At 37.4% G+C, this 22153-nt stretch overlaps 1 protein-coding gene across 1 annotated transcript in view; it reads left to right on the top strand.

The window, feature by feature from the left end:
• PCDH15 (protocadherin related 15) overlaps positions 1-22153 on the top strand; it is a 952716-nt gene that overhangs the window by 645116 nt on the left and 285447 nt on the right. The window contains exon 18 of the mRNA XM_045291300.1: positions 12596-12724. Coding sequence (XP_045147235.1) covers positions 12596-12724 — 129 coding nt within the window. The remainder of the gene's footprint in view (positions 1-12595; positions 12725-22153) is intronic.

Genomic DNA, 22153 nt, shown 5'->3' with positions numbered 1-22153 from the left:
GCTTACAGAGCAGATCATGAGTTTTACTTTTAACAGTCTATACACATTTTGTTTCAACTCATGTATTTCAATGCCCTCAATGTAAAATCAGTTTTCCCACTTCTTCCCAGTGTTTCTTGCCTCCAGTACATATTCTTTCCTAACCCTCTGTCCTTGGGTACATTCTGACCTAGTGGTCTTACACGATTGGTTGTTCTAACACACCTGGTAGTTCAGTTTCAGATCTGAACGTGAATAAATCCCATAGTCTTGGTTGGGCACACCAGTTTCTATCCAGCCCCAAACCTCATTTATGATTTGGAATTCTGTTCCACATCTTCAACCACTCTGCCCAGTATTTTCTAATGTGATCATTTTCAGACCAGTTATTGGTGGCCACTGGGCACCATCTAGTTCTTCAAGTCTCAGGGATGTGGAGACTGATATTTGCCTGGTCGAAGTTCATTCAGCTAATGTAACTCATTGTTTGTCTATTCTTTTAATAAAATAGCATTTTAATGGCTGTTTTAAAATAAATCAGGAAAATATATAGTGTAAGCAAAACAAATAGTTCTTCATTAATTAAATTTAATAGCTTTTTTTATTGAACTGGAATATATTTAAAATGCTTAATTAATTGATTTCAAAATGCATTTACTGGCATACTTTTCAGTTTATCTTTTTTACTTAACAACCTTACGTAATTCTTGGTAAATTCGTATTTAAAATTAACTGCTAATTTGTCCCTAATAAGAGACATAAACAATATATTAGGTACATAAACATATTGAAGTATATCGGTGATATTTTCCCCAATTAATCTGAAATATTTTACATAATCATGCATTATAGTTAACAAATCTTAACTATTTTCACAGAAAATATTCTATATGTGTTTATTATCTTACTTTTTTTATTGGACATATTGACATTTTTCAAATCATCTAAAAGTCCCTAAGATACTGAGAAATGTACTACGTGGTTGATGAATATCAGCTCCTTTTTGCAAAAAGAAAAGTAAAAGATTAAAAACTTAATTAAAATATTTTAATATGGTGTAGTACAACATTTAAACCCATCCCCATTGCTATGCTCCATTCCATCACAAATTTACTTGTTTTTTTTAATCATTTTATTAGGGGCTCACACAACTCTTATCACAATCCATACATACATCAATTGTGTAAATCACATTTGTACATTCATTGCCCTCATCATTCTCAAACATTTGCTCTCCACCTAAGCCCCTGGCATCAGCTCCTCATTTTTTTTCCTTCCCTTCCCACTACCCCCTCCCTCATGGACCCCTGATAATTTATAAATTATTATTTTGTAATATCTTGCACTGTCCAACATCTCCCTTCACCCACTTTTCTGTTGTCCATCCTCCAGGGAGGAGGTTATATGTAGAGCCTTGTAATTGGTTCCCACTTTCCAAACCACCCTCCTTCCACCCTCCCAGAATGTACTTGTTTTATGTCTTTGTGTGATACATTTAATAATCTAACACCATAATTAAAAAGCATCGATTCTTCCATCTTCCTCAATTTTACCTCAGTTTTTTCATGAATCTGAAGTGATTGTCTGTACTGTGGCTTGGGTCAGGCATGCGTTACTCTTCAATGTGATATCTCTGCTTTTTAATAGTTTCAAGAAATCTTTTCCCTCAGGTTATCCCAGCTCAGTATATCACTATATATTAATATAGATAGATAGATGATAGATAATGGATAGATCAGTATATCACAGACTACTCTTCTTATGTGTATTGATTGTATATCCAGATATATTAAATTCTTGACAACTTAGATCTTTTCCTTATTCATCATAATGTTCCTTATTGGTCTACTTATGGATAATTTTGTTTTATGTTGAAGTATAATTCATACCGAAGGCTGAAGTAGTTAATCGTCATCAACAAGTGTTTCAATTTCTGCCAGTTCAGTTGTACTAACTGCATATAGCAAATTGTTAATGAGTTTTCTTCTGATCCTCACGTCATGTTCATCATTATTTATTCCAGGTTCTCAAATTATTTGCTAACATACAGAGTGAATAAATATTGTGAAAGGATATAACCTGATATACTGTTCCAGATTTTATACCACACAATACCTCTTTGTTCTATTCAAGCAATACCTCTTTGTCTGTGTACGAGTTCTGCAAGAGAACAATGAAGTGTTCTAGAACTCCTGTTCTTTTCAATGTCATCCCTAATGTGTTCTCACTCATACAGTTTAATGTCTTTGGATAGACAATAAAACACAGGTAAACATATTTCTGGTATTTCTACTTTCAGCCAAAATTTATCTGATTTTAGCAATGATATCCCACATTGAACATCCTCTTCTGAATCCAACTTGGATGCCTGGCAGTTCCTTGTTTCATTTTTCTGGATAACCTTTCTTTAGAATGGACACAAACGGGAACAGTTCCAGTCAGTTGGTAAGATAGTTGTATTCCAGATGTCCTGGCATAGACAAATGAACGCCAACACGACATTCATTTGCTGAAATATCCCAGTTGCTATGGTGTCAATTCCAAGAGTCAATGCCTTCAGTGAAATTTGGAATTATTCCTTCAATATCATCAAAATATCAGCTGTAAACCCAATATATGTTCTTCTTTATATTGCGTTATAATCTAAAGGCTGAAATCTTGATCTTCATCACTCCATGCTTCAAATCCTCCTCAATTTCTGTGAGCAAACTTGTATCATCTGCATAGCAAAGGTGAATAACCTTCTTCCCATCTTGATGCTGCATTCTTCTTCATATAATTCAGCTTTTCTAATCATATGCTTAATCCTCATGGCAGGTTGCTAATTAGCATTCCTCCTATCCTGATGCCTCATTCATTCTTCACATAGTCCAGGTTCTCAGATTATTTACTTGACATATATATTTAATCAATATGGTAAAAGGACACACCCCTGATGTGCATCATTCCATATTTTAAACATTTCACTTTCCCCTTGTTCTGATCCAACAGCAGCCTCTTGATCTATTTAAAGGTTCTACAGGAACACAATTAAGAATTTTGAAAAAAGGAATTCTTTATAATGTTAGTCATAATTTGTTTTGTTTCAAACAGTATAATGCATTGACATAGCAAATAATATACAGATGACCTCTATCTGGGTTCTGTTTTCAGCTAATACCCTTCTGACATCTGTCATGATATTCCTCATTCCATGATTTTTTTCTTTGTTTTTTTCAAAATAATTTCATTGGCAGCTAATATAGATATATTACTCCATAGTTCAATCACATCAAAAAGTATTGTACAATTGCAACCACACTCAGTTTCAAAACATTCTCTTCCTTCTTGAACTTCTTGATATCAGCTCCCCTTACACCCCTCACCCCTTCTCTACTGTGTTCTTTCCTTAACAAGCATTGCATTCCTGGAAGTTCTCTGTATGTGCCCTACAGAATTTTATATATGCTTATTTTATTGGTACAAACAGGGTTACTCTTTCATCTTGGGTTGTCTTCCTTTTAGACAATCTTTGTTTAGGATTGTCTGTTCTGTAAATCTAAGTATAGGTTCATTTCTGTAAATTTAAGTGTAGCAGTGTCAGGGTGTTTTTTACTACTGTTCCTGTATAATATGTCTGAGATTTGGAAGTGTGGAATTACCTAGTTTGTAGTGTGCTTACTTCTTTCATATTGCGTGTTTTCTTTCACTTCACCAAAATTGCACATACCTATGTAGTTAGTGATTTTTGCTGTCACCCCCTGCATTCCTGGGAATGATCAAATGTCTCTGTGTTGAAATACGTTCTTGACTCTTCCTAATAGTGGTTCCAATCAATGTTTGTCCTTTTGTGATTGACTTTCTTGAGTCAGCATAATATCCTGCAGGTTCATACTGAGAGATGTTTGCAGATGCATCAAAAATTTTTACATTGTGTATTATTCCACAAGTCTGAATCTTATTTCATATTTCTTCAAATGGATATCTTGTTTTGTCAGAACCATTTGTTCAAGGTTAGACAATCTTTGTTTAGGATAAACGGTTAATAGGTTCTGTTCTGTAAATCTAAGCGTAGCAGTGTCAGGGTGTTTTTTACTACTGTCCTGTATAATATGTCTGAGATGTGGAAGTGTGGCACTACCTAGTTTGTCTTCCTTCTTCAGTGATGATTTATTTATTCAGACCACTTTCCTTTAAACATAAGGTTTTTCCATCTTGTTAAAGAATGCTATTGAAATTTAGAACCGGGTACATTATATCTATACTTCACTTCTGATAATATTGACACTTTCACAATGATACATTTTTCTGTGTATGGTATGTCTGCTTGTGGCTCATTATGAGTCAACATCGATTCGATGGCAGTGAGATTTACTTCTTTACCGATTTGGATGCCTTTTATTTAATTTTCTTTATTCTATTTCTCGTGCTAGGATTTCTCATATAATATTGCATGAAAGTGATGATGAAGGGCGTCCGTTTCCAGTGTCCTTTCTCAAGGATCTCTGTTGTGAATAATGTTGAACCGTAGTTTTGTATGCATACATATGCATGCACATTATGCATCAATTTGTTACTTGCTAATGAATTTCTTAATTATATTGAGCAATTTCTCATATATGTCTATTTTGGGTGAATTTTTTTAATCAGGAATAGACAGCAGATTTTATTAAATGACTTTTTTGCATTGATTGAGGTGACCATGCGATTATTTTCCTTTTTTTATTTATGTGGTAAATAACACTGATTGATTAATGTTGAGCCATCCTTGTGTATTTGGTAAGAATCCCACTTGTGTTATGGTAGTTACATAATTTCATGTCAACTTGAAGATATAAAAGTGTCTGGATGGGGTCTAGCCTGTCAAACAGGTCATAGCCTAATGGGGCGGGCCTCCTTGTGGACATGACCTTCTTATAAGGAGTGTTCTGGACACACACACCCTCCCCTGTGTCATTTTCCTGCTGGCCAGCCACTTAGGGACCTATTTTCTTGACTTTGATTTGTTGAGATATTTTGGACTCTCATTCATGAGGGATATTGGTCTATAGTTTTCATTTGGAATTGTGTCTTTGTCTGGCTTTGATATCAGGGTAATGTTGACTTTGTAGGCTGAACTGGGGATTATTCTTTCCTTCTCTGTGCTGTGGAATAGTTTGACTAGGGTGGTGTCAACTCTTCTGTGAATGACTGTTGGAATTATCCAGTGAATCTGCTTAGGTCGGAGATTTCATTTGGGTAGAATGGAGGTGGATTTGTTTGTGACCCCTATGTGTTTTTGATGATATTTTTTCCCCAGAACTCTTGTTATTTTTCAAGTGATGCAAACTCTCTAAGATATGGAAAAGTGGACCTACATGGTCAATAAATATCTGTCCCTATTTGTACAAAATGGTGGGATTTAATTTGTTAATTTCTTAGTTTAATTAGGGATCCAGTTTCATTCTGTTCTACCAAGTTGCAGGCCACAGTCTTTGAGTGTAGATCCAGAATATTCTGAACACATCTCACTCCACTGTGTCAATACAGGAGACATTTAAAATGAACATGGATGCAGTGGATTGACAAGTCAACACAGCTAGACTGACATAGAAGGGTTAGGTAGTTGTGAAAAAATCAAGCAAACTCGTCTGGTCTCCTCTCAGAGTTAGCTCCAGGCATCTAATTTTAATGTCTTTTTGCCCTCAGGCCAACTGAGAACCACTATAACTGTAAAAATTATACATCTTCTTTATGAATTTCAACTCAAACACAAATTTTAAAGAAACAGGATTTGTTAATAATATTTTTAATAATGAAAAACATATAAGCTTCTTGGAGAAAATTTGGAAAATATATAAAATTTACAAGAAGAGAATGAAATCATCTTTATTTTATCTAATTTGATAGCATTTGGACTTTTTCATAAATATTCACATAAACTTACAAATATATGTGTATCTGTGTATTCATATTTTAATTCAAATGTTTTCATTGAAAAGCAGCAACCACACAGAGTGTGTAGAGCGTTGCTCTATAACTCTGAATTTTTCTACAGTGAACACTCGCTAGAACAAGAAACAGAAATGAAATTCACCTTCATTATTTCCCACTCTTTATCTCCTGCTCAAAAACAGCCACTATCCTGATTGCTATCCCTACGGAATGATTTTATCTTTTACTAAAATTTATTTAAATGGAATTATATGTCATACATATTTTGACATCTTTTTTTCACTCACTTTATATTTATGAAATCCATTCATATAAATACCTATAGGAATAGTTTGCTTATTCTTTACACTATATTATTCTATTGTACATTCAGTTTATGTAACCAATATGCTATCAGTGGGTATTTGGATTGTTTCCAGATTTTAGCTTTATAGGACAACTATGACCATCTTTATACCAAATTCTAAGTAACAGTTTTGAAGTGTTAAATACAGGTGCATGCTGTGGTAGTGTTAAAAGTTTTGAGCTGCTAACCAAGAAATTTGCCATTCAAATCCACCTTTTTCTTGGAGAGAGAGAACTGTTAAAGATTTGCAGTCTTAGAAACCCTTTATAGGGTTGTGTGAGTTTTTGTTGTGTGTTTTTCAAATATAGAAATATGTGCAAGTCATGTGTAACTAGTTATAAGAATTTTCACAGAATTACCGCACTGAAGTAACCGTAACCCAGGGGAGAAAAAGCCATTACCTATGCCTTAAACTTTCCTACAATGCCCAGTCATTTTGTAATTTAAAAAATATAGAGTTTTGAGATCATTATACTGTGGAAAGCACTTACTTTTGTTTTTAGCCACTGTGCCACCAACACAGTGTCGCATTAACAGAAAGACTGGTAACAACACGCTCAGGCGCAGGAGAACTGCCTCTTCAGGGTTTCCAATGCCGTGACACTTCGTGGAAGTGAAGAATCACATTTTTCTCCCCTCGAGCTGCCGCTGAGTTCTAGCTCTGTCCTTTGATTAGCGGTTGGACACGTAGCCACAACACCAACAGGCTTCCTTTTGTGTAAACATGTTGTGTTCAGATGCCACCAAGTTGCTATCAACTCATAGGACTCGTTTCTACACAAAATAAAACAAACAAGCCAGCACTGCCCTGTCCTGCATCAGCATCACACCATCGCTGTTCTTAAACTCATTGTGTCCATCCATATCCGTGAGAGCCTTCCTCTTTTTCATTCATCTTCCAATTTACCAAGCATGATGCCCATTTCCAGGAATTGGTCCTTGCTGATAAAATGCCCAAAGAACATGAGCAAAGTCCCCAGCCTTGCTTCTCAGGAGCATTCTGGCTGTATTTCTTTGAGGACAGATTTGTTTGATGTTCTGGCAGATGATATTGTTCACTGACAATAGCATGATTCATAATTCTGTTAGCATAAGGGAAATATTTTTGTTTTGTTATACATACGGTCACTATGAGTCAGAACTGACTCAACAATCCCTAAAAATACCAATGTCAGTTCTCTTGCTTCCTTGCTTATTGGAGAGAGAGCTTCAGCGATGCAAACTACACCCGAGGGGTTTGCCAGCTCATCTCCATTTGGAGAGCTCTGGTGACGCAGGGGAAACACTTGGCAGTTGATTGGAAAGACAACTGTCCTTTAGGATCACTAGCCATCAGATTCAGCTCAATAACAAGTTTGTATGGTTTTGGTCTCTTACATGGCAGCAAGGAATGTCCATTTTTGGACATTCCATGAGTGTGTTAGTCTGGGTAGACTAGAGAGACAAATCCATAGAAACTCATGAGAGTGTTTTATATGAAGGGTAATTGTACATGAGAAAGCATCTCAACCCAGTCCAGTCCAAGCCCATAGTTCAATATTAGCCCATATGTCCAATACTAATCTATAAAGTCCTCTTCAGACTCATGGACCACGTGCAATGACACTGAATGCAGGACAATCACAGGTCAGTAGGCAGAAAGTCTTTGGATCCAGTGGTGGTGTAAGCATCTAAACACTGGCAGGGGTCTCTAAGTGGCGTCTTTGGCTTTAGAGGTCTGGTTGCATCAGGGTAGGTCCATGTGGTTTCTCTAGCTCAGGAGCCTAGTGTAATTCCATATGTCTTGTCAGCTACAGTGTCTCCCAGGGAGTCAGCAGAGAGTGTGTCTCTTGTCTCCAAGGACAATCAGCAGTTCTCAGAATTCTGAGGAGAAGGCCATGCCCACACAAGGGTCTTATTGACTAACTCTGGATTGACAAGCTAGAGTCTACTTCTTCACTCTTAATCCTCAAATTGACACTAGATTAGGTAACTACCACAATGAGATTTAATTTAAGAGTGTACAGATTATTGTACCCTTATCCAATTGATCAGCTTTCTGGCCTTACACTTTATACCACTTAAAAATTTGTAGAAGTTGTGCATGCATTTTTTTCTCTACCTTTATGTATTTTTAAAATTTATTTTGTTGCAGGTGAGAATATGCACAACAAAACCTATTGCTTTTACCATATTCTACAGGACAATTGGACAATGCTATTTTCTCAGTGGTGCAGCCAGTCTGAGCCTTCATTTCTGAGATATTCCTCCTCCTTTACCCTGCATGTATTACCTCCGAAGAGTTGTTTCTAAAATGTGAGCGGTCGTTGTAAATTGAGCCCATCTAGAGAGGTCTTAGAACAGCACATTGGCTCTAGGGGAACACGGTTTTACAAGTAAAGGTAAACTATGCATATATACATACATGTGCATATATATATTAAATAAAATTGTATTGCATTACATTTGGGTTTCTCATAACCACCTCTTACTGCTTTATGTTCTCATTTTAAAATTAATATATTAATTATTTTTGATGCAATAACCAAATGGATTTTATTTTCTTTTGGCATAGTGGTTACATTCTTTGATTTTTTTTTCCTTGTCCACCTGTTTTCTGCTCTACTCCATGCCATGTGAGGTGGAGGTCATGAACTTTATGTAGAATCTAATTACAAAAGGTAGCTTGAAACTTGAATTGTACATGCTTCCCTACTGCACAAAGTCAATGGACCATGTAATATGATCTGATTTCAGTAGGCCCGGATTTTATCTTTAATGATGTACCACATGCCGCACTGAGGTTTACCTGCTTCACATCTCCTTAAGCTGTATGGTCATAATGTAATAATTTGGTGACTGCTGTATGAACCTTAAATTTGTGAACCCTGAACAAGCCTTGCGAGCAGGAGTGCCAACAATTTGGTTTGAATCAGCCATGTTTATGCATAATCAGCTTTGGTTTGCTTTGATTATCAGATATTTTGACTTTTTCCAAGGGTTCAAACACAAATGTAGTATGTTAACTACTATGTGAACTCTCTTTACAGTGGAATGAGACCTTCCGATTTTTTTCTGCCATATTATAAGGTTAATCAAAAGCAGTCAGTTGGAAAGTAGATTTCAAGATAATGATTTATAGAATTATTTTATGTACTCACTATGTTTTCTATGTTTACTGTATTCTATGGGCTTGTGTAGCCTGTCATATATTTTAAGAATTATGGCACACCCTCAAGTAATAGCTGATTAACGGTGTTAAAAAGCCTTATAAATATTTTTGGAAATCAGGATTAGCTGTTGGTGTTTGGTGTTATTGAGTTGGCTCCGACCCATGGTGACCCTCTGCTCAAGAGAATGAAATTTCATGGTCCTCTGCCATCCTCAGAATTGTTCCTATGTCTGAACCCATTGATGCAGCACTTTCTCAATTCACCTCCTTGAAGGCCTTTGTATTTTATGATACTCCACTTCAACAAGCATGATGTCCTTCTCCAGGGACTGGTTTCTCCTCACAATATGTCTAACGTATATAAGATACAGTCTTATCATTTTTGCCTATAAGGAACACACTGGCCTTACTTCTTCTGATACAGATCATTTTACCCTTTTAACAGTCATGATATTTTCAATATTCTTCTCCAACACCCCAATTCAAATGTCTCCATTCTTCTTCCATCTTCCTTATTCCATGTCTAACTTTCACAGGCCTATGAGGCCACTGACAGTACCATGGCTTGGGTCAGGCGCACCTTATTCCTCAAAGTAACATTCTTGCTCTTCAATACTCTAAAAAGATCTTGTGTAGCATATTTACCAAATGTAATATGTCTTTTGACCTCTTGACTGCTGCTTCCATGTGCATTTATTGTGAATCCAAGCAAGACAAAATCCTTGAGAACGTCAATCTTTTCTCTATTTATCATGATGATATCTTTTGGTCCAGTTGTGAGGATTTTGGTCTTCTTTACATTGAGTTGTAATCCATACTGAAGACTGTAATCCTTGATCTTCATCAGTAAGTGTTTCAAGTCCTTCACTTGCAGCAAGCAAGATTCTCTCATCTGCTTATCAGAGTTGTCACTAAGCCTTCTTGCAATCCTGATGGGGCACCCATCTTCATATAACTCAGCTTCTCTGATGGCTTTCTCAACATACAAATTGAACAAGTATGGTGAGAGGATACAACTGTGGCACACAGATTTTAAACCATTCAATATTTCCTGATTTTAAACCATTCAATATTCCTCTTGTTCTGTTTACACAACTACCTCTTGATCCAAGTACAAGTCCTTCATGAACACAACGAAGTGATCTGAAATCACTATTCTTCTCAAGATTGTCCACAGTTTATTAGGGTTGACACAGTCTAATGTTTTCGCACAGTCAATGAAACACAAAATAATTTGAGACCCAATAAATAGATTTTCTGTTGTAGGATGCTTCTATGCTTATCTCTTAACTAATAAGTTTTTCTCTTTCTGTGTTCCATTTTGGGTGAATTTTTTTAATCATTTTATTGGGGGCTCATACAACTCTTATCACAATCCATACATACCTCAATTGTGTAAAGCACATTTATATATTCATTTCCCTCATCATTCTAAAAATATTTGCTTTCCACTTAAACCCTTGGTATCAGCTCCTCATTTTTGCCCCCTCCCTCCACTCTCTCCCCTCCTTTATGAACCCTTGATAATTTATAAATTATTATTAGTTTATCTTGTCTTACACTGTCAGATGTCTCCCTTTACCCACTTGTCTGTTGTTCATCCCCCAGGGAGGAGATTATATGTAGATCCTTATAATCAGTTGTATGTTTCATTGTTGTTACAGTATATGCTGACTGGCTCGCCTTCTCGCCACGACCCTTCTGTAAGGGGATGTCCCATTACTTATAGATGGGCTTTGGGTTTTCACTCCCCCTCATTTACAATAATATGATTTTTTTGTTCTTTGATGCCTGATCCCTTATCCCTTCGACACCTCGTGATCACCCAGGCTGGTGTGCTTCTTCTATGTGAGCTTTGTTGCTTCTGAGCTAGAGGGCTGCTTGTTTACCTGCAAACCTTTAAGACCCCAGATGCTATATCTTTTGATAGCCAGGTAGCATCAGCTTTCTTCACCACATTTGCTTATACACACATTTGTCTTAAGGTGTAAATCATGGAATGCCAATTTAATAGAACAAGGTGTTCTTGCATTGAATAAGTACTTGAGTGGAGGTCCAATGTCCATCTGCTGCCTTAATACTAAACCTATAAATATATGCACGTAGATCTATTTCCCCATCATCCTATAAAAGTATATTTACATATGTACATGTATTTATATTTACAAATATAAAAAATAGATATATTTACAAATGTACATATGAACATTTAGACCTCTATAAATGCCCTTTGCCTCCTAGTTCTTTCCACTATTCTTTTTACCTTCCTCTTGTCCCACTATCATGCTCAGCCTTCATTTGGGTTTCAGTAATTTCTCTCAGTTACTTTGCCCTTGATAAATCCCTACCAAGCCTCTCATGCCCTTCTTGCCACTAATTTTGGATCACTGGGTATTCCCTTGTCCCTGGGTTGGCCCCCACTTCCCTCTCTCCCATGTCCTCCTGGAACCATTGGTCCCATTGTTTTTCCTTCAGACTGTTCATCCAGCCTATCTTATCTAGATAGACCTGCAACAAGATAATATCATAAACAAAAACAACAAGGCATAGCAAGACAAAGCAACAAAAGAGAACACAATGACAACAACCACAAAGAAAACCAATTACAATTATCACTCAGGTTTTGGACCCAATATTTGATGTAACAAACTTTTGGTTTACATGTGAATCTACAGCATTACTAATATAGTATTTTATGATAGCAAATTTGATTCAAAATATCCATTTGATATAGTTTTCTATTTTAGAGTGTGATTGTTTCATTTTAAAACAGGGAAATTGCAAGCATTTAGAAGTATAAAAATTAAAAAGAAGCATAAAATTAGCACACTTCATAAAAAGAAAGATGTGTGTGTGTGTGTGTGTGTGTGTGTGTAAGCAATAGCTTTCCACTTTTGTGGACATGATGGAGATGTGCACTTGATAAAGGCACCATCATTTTCTGGAAGTAAGCCCCTATGAAATACTTGACATTTTCAAGAAAATGTTTTCCCTTTGATGTCAGCATTTACTTTTTTTTCATTTTTAAAGTGTTTGAAAATTGCAAACTGATGTTCTTTTTTATTTTCTTATTGTAAAATTCATGTACCGGGATAGTAATAAATTGAAGAAGTTCTGTGTCAGAATGAACACTTTACTGACTTCAAAACAGAATTAGCATTACTCGATTTTGTGTTTATTTATTTTTTTTTATTTTGTCCTTTTAGACCTCAACTGCCACAGTAAATGTGGTGGTGACAGATGTCAATGATAATGCTCCCGTGTTTGATGCTTATTTGCCTAGAAATTTATCTGTGGTGGAAGAAGAAGCCAATGCATTTGTGGGTCAAGTACGGGTAAGTGTGATACTTATATATCTACTATACATAACTATCTCAAAATGCACACTACCTTTGGGGTTCAGCAGTTTGAAACCACCAGCGGCTCGTTGGGAGAAAGACAGGACTTTTTATTCTTGTGAAGAGTGACAGCCTAAGAATCCACAGGAGCAGCTGCACCCTGTCCTGTAAGGTCTCTGTGAGTCAGCATTGATTCAGTAGCAGTGAGTTTTGTTTGCTTGTTTGTCTGTTAGGGGGGTTGGCAGTGGTGTTTTCTAAAGCACTAATTTCATGTGCCAACAAGGAACAACTACTGAAGGAATATATCTGTTTTAGAAGTAAAGCAGTTATTCATCAAAATAATTATAAAACTTGGCAAGTATGTCCAGGCAGGATCCAAGAGAACACTATTAGAAATGAATCTTTAATGTGTTGGACAAAGAAAGTGTATGAAATACGAATTAAATACTATCTGCTAAAGCTATGCTTATACCCTCAATACATTTACATAAGTGTAAGTATTTCATAACTTAGATAACTTTTTAACTTGAGAAAAAAAATAAACATATTAAATAAGAAAAATATTTAGCCAAATTAATATTTAAATGCAAAATGTAAATTTAAAAGCTTATAGAGTCAAACCAGAATGTATCAGATTAATTTCACTGCAGTGATCAAAAGTGAATGCACATGGCAGAGCCCACAATGACATGCCCATACTCTACATGTTGCTTTCCTGTGTAGCAGCTGTGGTCTTCAAAGTTTGGTAGCAGTCAGACCATCGAAGATGAAATTATTGGTCTCTTCTTGTCTGGAGCAAAGAAGAGTAAAGGGATTGATGACATAGAGATCATTAGTTCAATGGACGAATCGGCCTTGCAAACACCAATCTCCATGACATTAAGAGCAGACGAACTAGATGGCACCAGCCACTGCTGTCTGCTACTCTGACCGGGATCACAGTAAAAGGTCCCGATAAAGTGAGAAAAATAGGTAGCAAAACCCAAAATCCTAAGAGATTCCAGACTTCCTGATCTACTAGGGACCAGAGGAAACGTTGAGATTAAGGCTTTGAGTGTTCCTTCAGGTTTGGGGATGTGCATGCTACCAGGGCTCAGTTTTCAAACAGTAGACAAGTCTTTAAAGGAAACGATAATATGAGGGAATAACACATCCTACACCGTAGAATAATCAATTATTACAATAAAAGGGCAAAATGCAGCCCAGGACAAAGTTCAGAAGGGTTAGGAGCAAAGAAAGAATGGAAATGGGAAGGCCAGTAAGTGGATTATTATTTATTGATATTATCAATGACATGTGTGCATGAGTTATTGAATGGAAAACTGTCTCACAATGAAAAGTTTTTGTAAAAAAGGAACAAGTAGAAGAAGGGGGCAGGAGACAAAGGGAAAAATAAGTTAATGTACATTATTTCTGCTTGCAAGAACATCATGAGTTCACATCTGACTTCCCCTGGCTTCGCAAAGCAGAAGGAGAAGCCAATTCTTCTTACCCCGAGACTGATTTATATACATCATAGTTCAGACAAACGTCCAACCTTTAACCTTCGTTACCCTATTATGACACAAACAGTCCCTCCTGGCATTCTTAGTATCTTCTAGGTTCAATATTCTGTTGTAACAGCTATGCAAAATCCACAGATAATACAATACAATATGTGCAATACACTACTGATGCTTATAAGGATGTATTAGAGAAGCTAACAAGTCGTAATCAGAAATGACAAATAGACAGTTCTTTGGGCTGTAGTATTTCTTCTCTAGTGTCTCTGGTCCTCCATTCATAGTCACATGGCTCCTTGGCCTGTGCCCTGCTTAGGAAAGTGTTACAAAACTCCTTTAGAGCCTAAGAACCCCTAAGGAGCCCTGGTGGTGTAATGGTTGGACTGTGATTCACAAGGTCATCAGTTTGAAACACTAGCCACATCTTGGGAGAAAGGTCAGGCTTTATCCTCCCATAAATTGTGACAGTCTCAGAAAACCATGGAGGCAGTTCCAGCCGGTCCTATAGGGCCGCCATGAATTGACATCTACTCAGTGGCAATGACTGTGGGTGTTTTGGGTTTAGAACTGCTGGTAAGTGTCCAGAGGGCATCTTACTTTGCCTTATTTCATGGTTCGGGCATTTGCCATTCTGTCTCATATTTCTTGCCACCACCTCTGCTACCACCTCTTCTTTAGGTAAAGATCTTGGGGGTCAAATGGTGGAATTTTCTCATGGCTTTTCTTTTTGGATGGTCATGAGATTCTCCCATTCTTGCTTGGTTCATTTTATACCTAGCAGGATGGCAGCACTGACTAATCCTCTCCCTAGAATCTCATACACCCTCTTTGCACATCTCACTCAGTCTTTGGTTGGGAGTGCCCAAGGGTCTGGATAGAAGAGTCACACCAAGGGACTGAACGGTGCCCAACTACCTTCTACCCAATTGATCTTACTGAGTACTTTCAAATAATCTGTTAACCTATCATTTGACAGATTTCATTAGTTGGCTGTCTTCAAAATTAAAAGGTAAGAAAAAATGCATTTCAAAAATAGACATTCTTACTATTAACCAACTCCACATAATTAAAATTATCATAGTCGCAATCTCTCAAATCCTGGAGAGATTGCATATGACATCCATGCTCTTCTATCGTTATTCTCTGCAACTACAGAACCGGGGAGAGTCTTGACAGTTGTGCTGTTTGCAATATGTCAGGGTGTATCAACGTGACCTTAGGGGCCTGGGTTTAGCAACTGATTCAAATTCAGAGCTTAGATTACATTAGCTTCCCCTCTACCCCTTCAATGCCTCTGCTACCAACTGTCTTCCTTTAGATTCTCCAGAAGAAAGTCCAGGGACAAAAGATGCAGGTATAAGTTGTTTGTTTGTTTTTTTTGTTTGTTTTTTGAGAAATACAGATAACGCTAATAAGAAAGGTAACACTAATAAGAAAGCAAGGAAGTGATGTATGATGTAAAGACGGCCAACAAAGGGATTGCTGTTAAGCCAGCTACATGAGGACTGAGCTTAATCCTGAAGGAAAACTCTGGGAAATGGTCCAAAACATATGCCCCAAAATCATCTCTCCTGAGAGTAATGGAATTAAAAAATGCATATGCCAAACTCCGAGAGTCCTTGATTGAGGAGGATGGAAGTGCAAACTTGGCACTCCCTGTCTCCCACACAAGCGGGCTAGGTTGTCTTTCTGACATAAGGGCAGTCAGTCATACTGATGGGTATTTCTTGGCCAGCTTGCAGTTGTGAATACCAATACTCAAAGGGACATGCATGGGACACTGGAAATTTCTGCTACACCAAACAAAAAGGTGATGAACTCTATAATAAAAGCATGTGCAGAAAGCACAGAAATGAAGGTGATACTGAATTTTGAAGGACAAATTATGGGGTTTGGAAAGCCGTAAAGGGCTAGGGGCAATATTGAGACAGGTAGTTCTATCCATGAGCGAAAACTTTGGGGAATGAAAGAAGTTGTAAGGTGACACATGTACTAATTGCGAGGAAAAAAAAGTGCTTTGCCATATTTAGAACATGATTTTTCAATTCCATATTATAGAAGTTACTGGAGGAATCATGGGAGAGTGTCTTGCTGAGATGGTGGCCTTATCAGATTTGTGTGTTATGATTCTGAAATAGACTGGAATGGGAGATTTCAACGTCATGAAAATAAATTAGGAGGCAATTGTAACCACTCAGGAATATGAGGCTTTACCTAACATAATACTCTAATTGTATGGACAATTACATTACATTGTCATCGTAGGATGCCACATTGATGAAATATGAAAATGAATTGAGCTATCACTCAACTATTCAGATAAAGCAAATAAGTATTTAAATCATTTAGGATAATCATCTCCCCATTTTCCTAAACTTATTGAGCATTGAAGGGAGCACAAACAGAATAAACAATAAACAACGTATAAGTAGACATAAACCCTCTGATTAATTTACTATTTCATTTTTCTTCATTTGTTTATTCCCACATTTCTTAGCAATTCTGTGTCTTTGAAGGAATCATGACCTTAAATGTATTTGTTTCCTAGTTCTTAAATTTAGTTAGACATTACCCCTATAATTTGTTCCAGCATTGAAAATTGAAATATAGGCCTTAGAAACTATAATTTGATAAAAGAGTAATTGTCCTGGCCTTCAGGCAATAACATATTTTCATGAAAACTAAATGATTTTGAAAATACAAAGTGAGAGGAAAACTTCCAAAGAAAGCTAAATCCAACTGATTTTGCACAGTTTCAGAAAAGTTGTAATGTTCATGGAATGGAATTTTGATTGTATCATAATGGTCTCCTGTGACTACCTAATTATAATTATATAATGCATTAATTTCACTCAATGATTCATGCACCACTTGTAAAATTTATTTTTAATTGTCATAAAAGACTACTAAGACAGACTTAAAATCAAGACACATATGGTTAACTATTATACTGAATTTTAGTTACCAGCCTTATGTTTAAATTACAAATTATAATGATCTCTTCATATGAATAATCCAATATGTGGATTAGATGCTAAAATAGCTTTTTATTTACTTTTAAAGGTTTCATTACCATACCAAACTATTAAATAAGGAATGCTTCTGAAACAATATTGATGTATGTGTTAGATAGGGTTCCCTAGAGAAATAAAACCAGGACATTTGTGATTATATATACATATATGGATATATATATATATATATATATAAAACACGAGGAAATAAACAGCTAATTAGTCCACAGAGTAGTACAGATGGCTTAGTTCAACTCTCTTCCATGAGACAGTTAATACACTGGCAGTCCTTCAAATCACAAGGGCTGTGGGTGCAGGTCAAGGAAGCAGAGAGTTGAGTCTTCTGTGTAGCAATATAGGCAGTCCAGCCACAGGCAGCCAACAGCAGAGCAGGTCACCAACAGTCAGCCAAATGACAGAGTCTGACAGTCCCCAACTCAAGTGATCTATACACCAGCAGTGTGGTGAAGCAGGTCTTGAAGGAACCTCAAACTATAGCGACACAGTCCTTGGGTTGGTTGTCTCACAGGTAGTATAGCTCGCAAATTGAGGTAGAAAACTAGCTAAGGCAGCCGCACACTAGTCAGATCATCAGAGCAAGAGATAGAAAGGTGAGGTTCACACAGCCATTTATCTCTTTGCCCTTCAATTAAACTGCAACCTTATTTATCCCACATGTGTTTATTGTCCAGGTTGGTACAATAAACCTACCTATGACAATCTATTATGTAGAGCAAAATAGCTTTATACAGTATGTTAAAATAAATAATTGCCAAATAACATTGCTTTATGTAGAATTTACTTCACACAGGGCACAGTATACTGCACTTAGAGTTAAGAGTTTCATTCATATTTTCAAAGTACTTGGTATACTAATATAGCTCGAGAGAAAAGACGTGTATGAAAAAAAAAACTAGCAGACACAGTAAAATAATCTAAGGAATGATAAAATATATTGTGGACTAAGGTGGCTAAATCACCAAATAGGGAAAAATGGACATATTCAGTAATTTGTAAGAAAATAAGAGATACTAGGCAAAAGAAATCTGGTACAGGTAAAGGAATCTGGTACAGGTAAAAGAATCTGGTACAGGTAGTGTTGAACTGGAGAAGGCAGTGCAAGGACAGAAAGTCAAAAGTTTGATCATAAGGGAGGATGTTTTTAGAAAAATCCTGAAATTTTTATTTAAAATCATTTAAATTCATATGGGGAAGGTTAGAGAGTCTATTGAAATAGTGATACAAAGAATTAATATAATCTCAATGAAAATTCTAATTCTTAGTGTAGTGTTTTGTTGAGTTTCTAGCATAATACTTTATAGCAGATATAATTCAGAGGATCTTTTTATCTCTGTAAGGCAGGGGTCCTCAAACTTTTTAAACCGGGGGCCAGTTCACTGTCCCTCAGACCCGTTGGAGGGCCAGACTATAGTTTAAAAAAAAACTATGAACAAATTCCTATGCACACTCCACATATCTTTAAAAAAAAATTATTTTATTGACGGCTCGTACAATTCTTATCACAGTCCATATATACATCCATTGAGTCAAGCACATGTGTACATTTGTTGTCCTCATCAATCTCAAAACATTTGCCCTCTACTTTAGCCCTTAATATCATTTGCTCATTTTCCCCTCCCCCTCCCTCATGAACCCTTCATAATTCATAAATTATTATAGTTTTGTCATAAGTTACACTGTCTGACGTCTCCCTCTGCCCTCTTCTCTGCTGTCCATCCTCAGGGAGGAGGCTATACTTAGATTCTTGTAATTGGTTCCCCCTTCTACCCCATATTCCCTTCACCCTCCAGGCCTCGCCCCTCTCACCACTGGTCCTGAAGGAGTCATCTATCCTGGATTCCCTGTGTTTTAAGTTGCTATCTGTGCCAATATACATCCTCTGGTCTAGCCAGATTTGCAAGGCAGAATTGGGATCATGATATTGGGGGAGAGGTAGCATTAAAGAACTAGAGGAAAGTTCTATGTTTCGTCGTTGCTACTCTGCACCCTGATTGGCTAGTCTCCTCCCCAAATCCCCTCAACAGGGGAGTGTTCAGTTGCCAACCAATGGACTCTGAGTCTCCACTCTGCACTCATCCACCTTTACAATGATTATAATTTCTTGTTCCTTGATGCCTGACACCCAATCCCTTCGACAGCTTGTGTGGTCACACATGCTGGTGTGCTTCTTCCATGTGGGCTTTGTTGCTTCTGAGCTAGTTGGCCACTTGTTTATATTCAAGCCTTTAAGACCCCAGACTCTATATCGTTTGATAGCCAGGCACCATCAGCTTTCTTCACCACCTTTGCTTAAGCACACCTTTGTCTTCAGTGATCGCATCAGGAAGGAATTGGGACAAACCTGAGAACCTTGGCGCAGGGAATACATAGGCTATCAGAAATAGGAAAGGATACAAATATAGAGGAGTCACAAATAGACAAGTGGGACATACTGAAGATAAGACATCTGTGTGCATCCAAAGAATTCAGCAAGAGAGTAATAAGATAGTCCACCGACTGGGAAAACATTGTTAGCAATGAAACATCAGAGAAAGGCCTTATTACTAAAATCTACAATACCTTGGAAGCTCACAATAAGAGAAAAACTAAGTGCCCAATGAGGAGGTGGGAAAAAGACCCGAACAGAAGTTTCACAGAGTCTGAAATCTGAATGGCCAATAAACATATGAGGAAATGTTTCTGATCATCAGCCATAAGAGAAATGCAAATCAAAACAACTATGAGATACCACCTAACACCCTCAAAGATAGCGCAATTCAGAAAATCAGAAAGCAACAAGTGTTGGAGGGGATGTGGCAGGAACTCTCATCCACTGCTGGTGGACCTGTAGATATGTACTGCCACTAAGGAAATTGATTTGGCGATTTCTCAAGCAGATGGAAATTGAGTTACCATGTGACCCAGCAATCCCCCTACTGGACATCTACCAAGAAGAGGCAAGAAACAAACCACGGCCAGACATCTGCGCTCCAGTGTTCATTGCAGCACAGTTCACAATCGCAAGGAGTTGGAAGCAACCCAAATTTCCATCAACAGACGAATGGATTAAAGAACTATGGTACATACATACAATGGAGTACTATGCATCACTAAAAAGCACATATCTTATTTTGAAGTAAAAAAACCAAACGGGGCAAAAACATCCAGCGGGCCAGATAAATCTCCTCAGTGGGCCGAATGTGGCCCATGGCCCGTAGTTTGAGGACCCCTGCTTTCTGGTAAAGATATCAGTTAAGCATTGAGCTGATCTCCGTTCAATCAGTGTTCCAAGCCCACAAGCTGCTTCACAGGAAAAAGATGAAATTGTCTGCACCCATAAAGATATACTCAACAACACAACTTATTGTCACCAAGTTGATTTACTCACAGCAATCCTATATAGGTTTTATAAGACAGCATATTTTAGTGTGTGTGTGTATATGTGTGTGTGTGAGTGTATTTACGCTCTGTCTTTGCAGACATATTGTGTATATGTAAAGATAGTCTTAGAAGAAATACAAAGGCAACTAGTTGGCAGTAAGTTTGGTTTGCATTTAGAGAGGAGGGAGGGGGCACTCCTTGAAGCATAGCCTAGCTCTTGGCCACAAGCTTGACAATAGTTCATAAGTATTGATAATGAATAATAGATATAAAAAACAACAACACTGTCGTTGAGTCAATTATCACATGAAGTGGACCTATAGGGCAGAGTAGAACTTCTTATCACATTTATGAAGCTATGATTCTTTACAGAAGTAGACTGCTTCATTTGCCTTCAGCAGAGTGGCTCGTGGGATCAAACCACTCAACCTGTGGTTAAGAACCCAACAATACATCACAACACCAGGCCTCCTCCATCTTGAATACACCCCAAAGCCAAACTCACTGTCATAAGAGGCCTTCAAGTAGGAACTGCAGGAACTCTCATATGATTTCAAGGTTTGGGAGTACCTTTCAGAGAAACCCTAACGGTTTGTGTTATCAGGAATTTCCATCTGTTATTAGAAATACCCTATAGTCCTTGCTTTTGTTGCCGTGAGCTTCTGCTAAGAGACTACATATGTGATACACTTTTTAGTTATCTATTGGTTACACACTGAGCTACAAACCACAAGGTCAGTAGTTCAAAACCAGTAGCTGCTGCACAGAAGAAGGATGAGGCTCTATATTCCTGTAAATAGCCTTGAAAACCCACAGGTCAATTCTACTCAGTCCTATAGGGTCACCAAGGGTCATCATCGACACATGGACTGTTCTACCCTGTCTAGTAGGGTCACTAGGAGATGACATTTACTCGATGGCAATGAGTTTGGGTGTTTTGAGTTTAGAACTGTTGATAAATGTCCAGGGCAGCCTACTTTGTGGTGCTTTCATAGAAATGCCATAAACGGATGGCTTGACCAAGAATAACCTTGTTCTTAGTTGAGTAGGCCAGACATCCGAATTCACAGTGTCAGTTCTAGGGAAGTGTTTCTTTGTTGGCTCTCGGTCCTTATCTCCTTTAAGTGTCTGTAGGCACAACACACTTTGAAGACCTCCTTGTATCTTGGCATGAATTTTCTCTTGAGTCCAGGAGTTTCGAAGAACAGGGAAACCAGCTCTAAGTGACCCACTCCATTCCTGGCTCCTATCGTATTATTTATTGTAAAATGAAAGGTGCTGGGGGTCACACCACCATGAAATTCTGTTTACATTGCATTAGGCCTGGGATCATATTAAGGGTGGGACACTGAACCCATAATAACTTTTTTTTTAAATCAATTTCTTGGGGCTCATAAAATTCATCACAATACATAGATCAATTGTGTAGAGCACATCTATACATTTGTTGCCCTCATCATTCCCAAAATTTCAAATGACATCATGGGAGTGTTCCATCACTACCACATTGCAACATTATTTCACCACCA

This window comes from Echinops telfairi, unplaced genomic scaffold, assembly GCF_000313985.2.
Source record: "Echinops telfairi isolate 266 unplaced genomic scaffold, ASM31398v2 ScPeMD7_70;HRSCAF=299, whole genome shotgun sequence".
NCBI lineage: Eukaryota > Metazoa > Chordata > Mammalia > Afrosoricida > Tenrecidae > Echinops > Echinops telfairi.
Note: the sequence above shows the minus strand (reverse complement) of the source record. Positions and strands in the feature narration are given on the sequence as shown.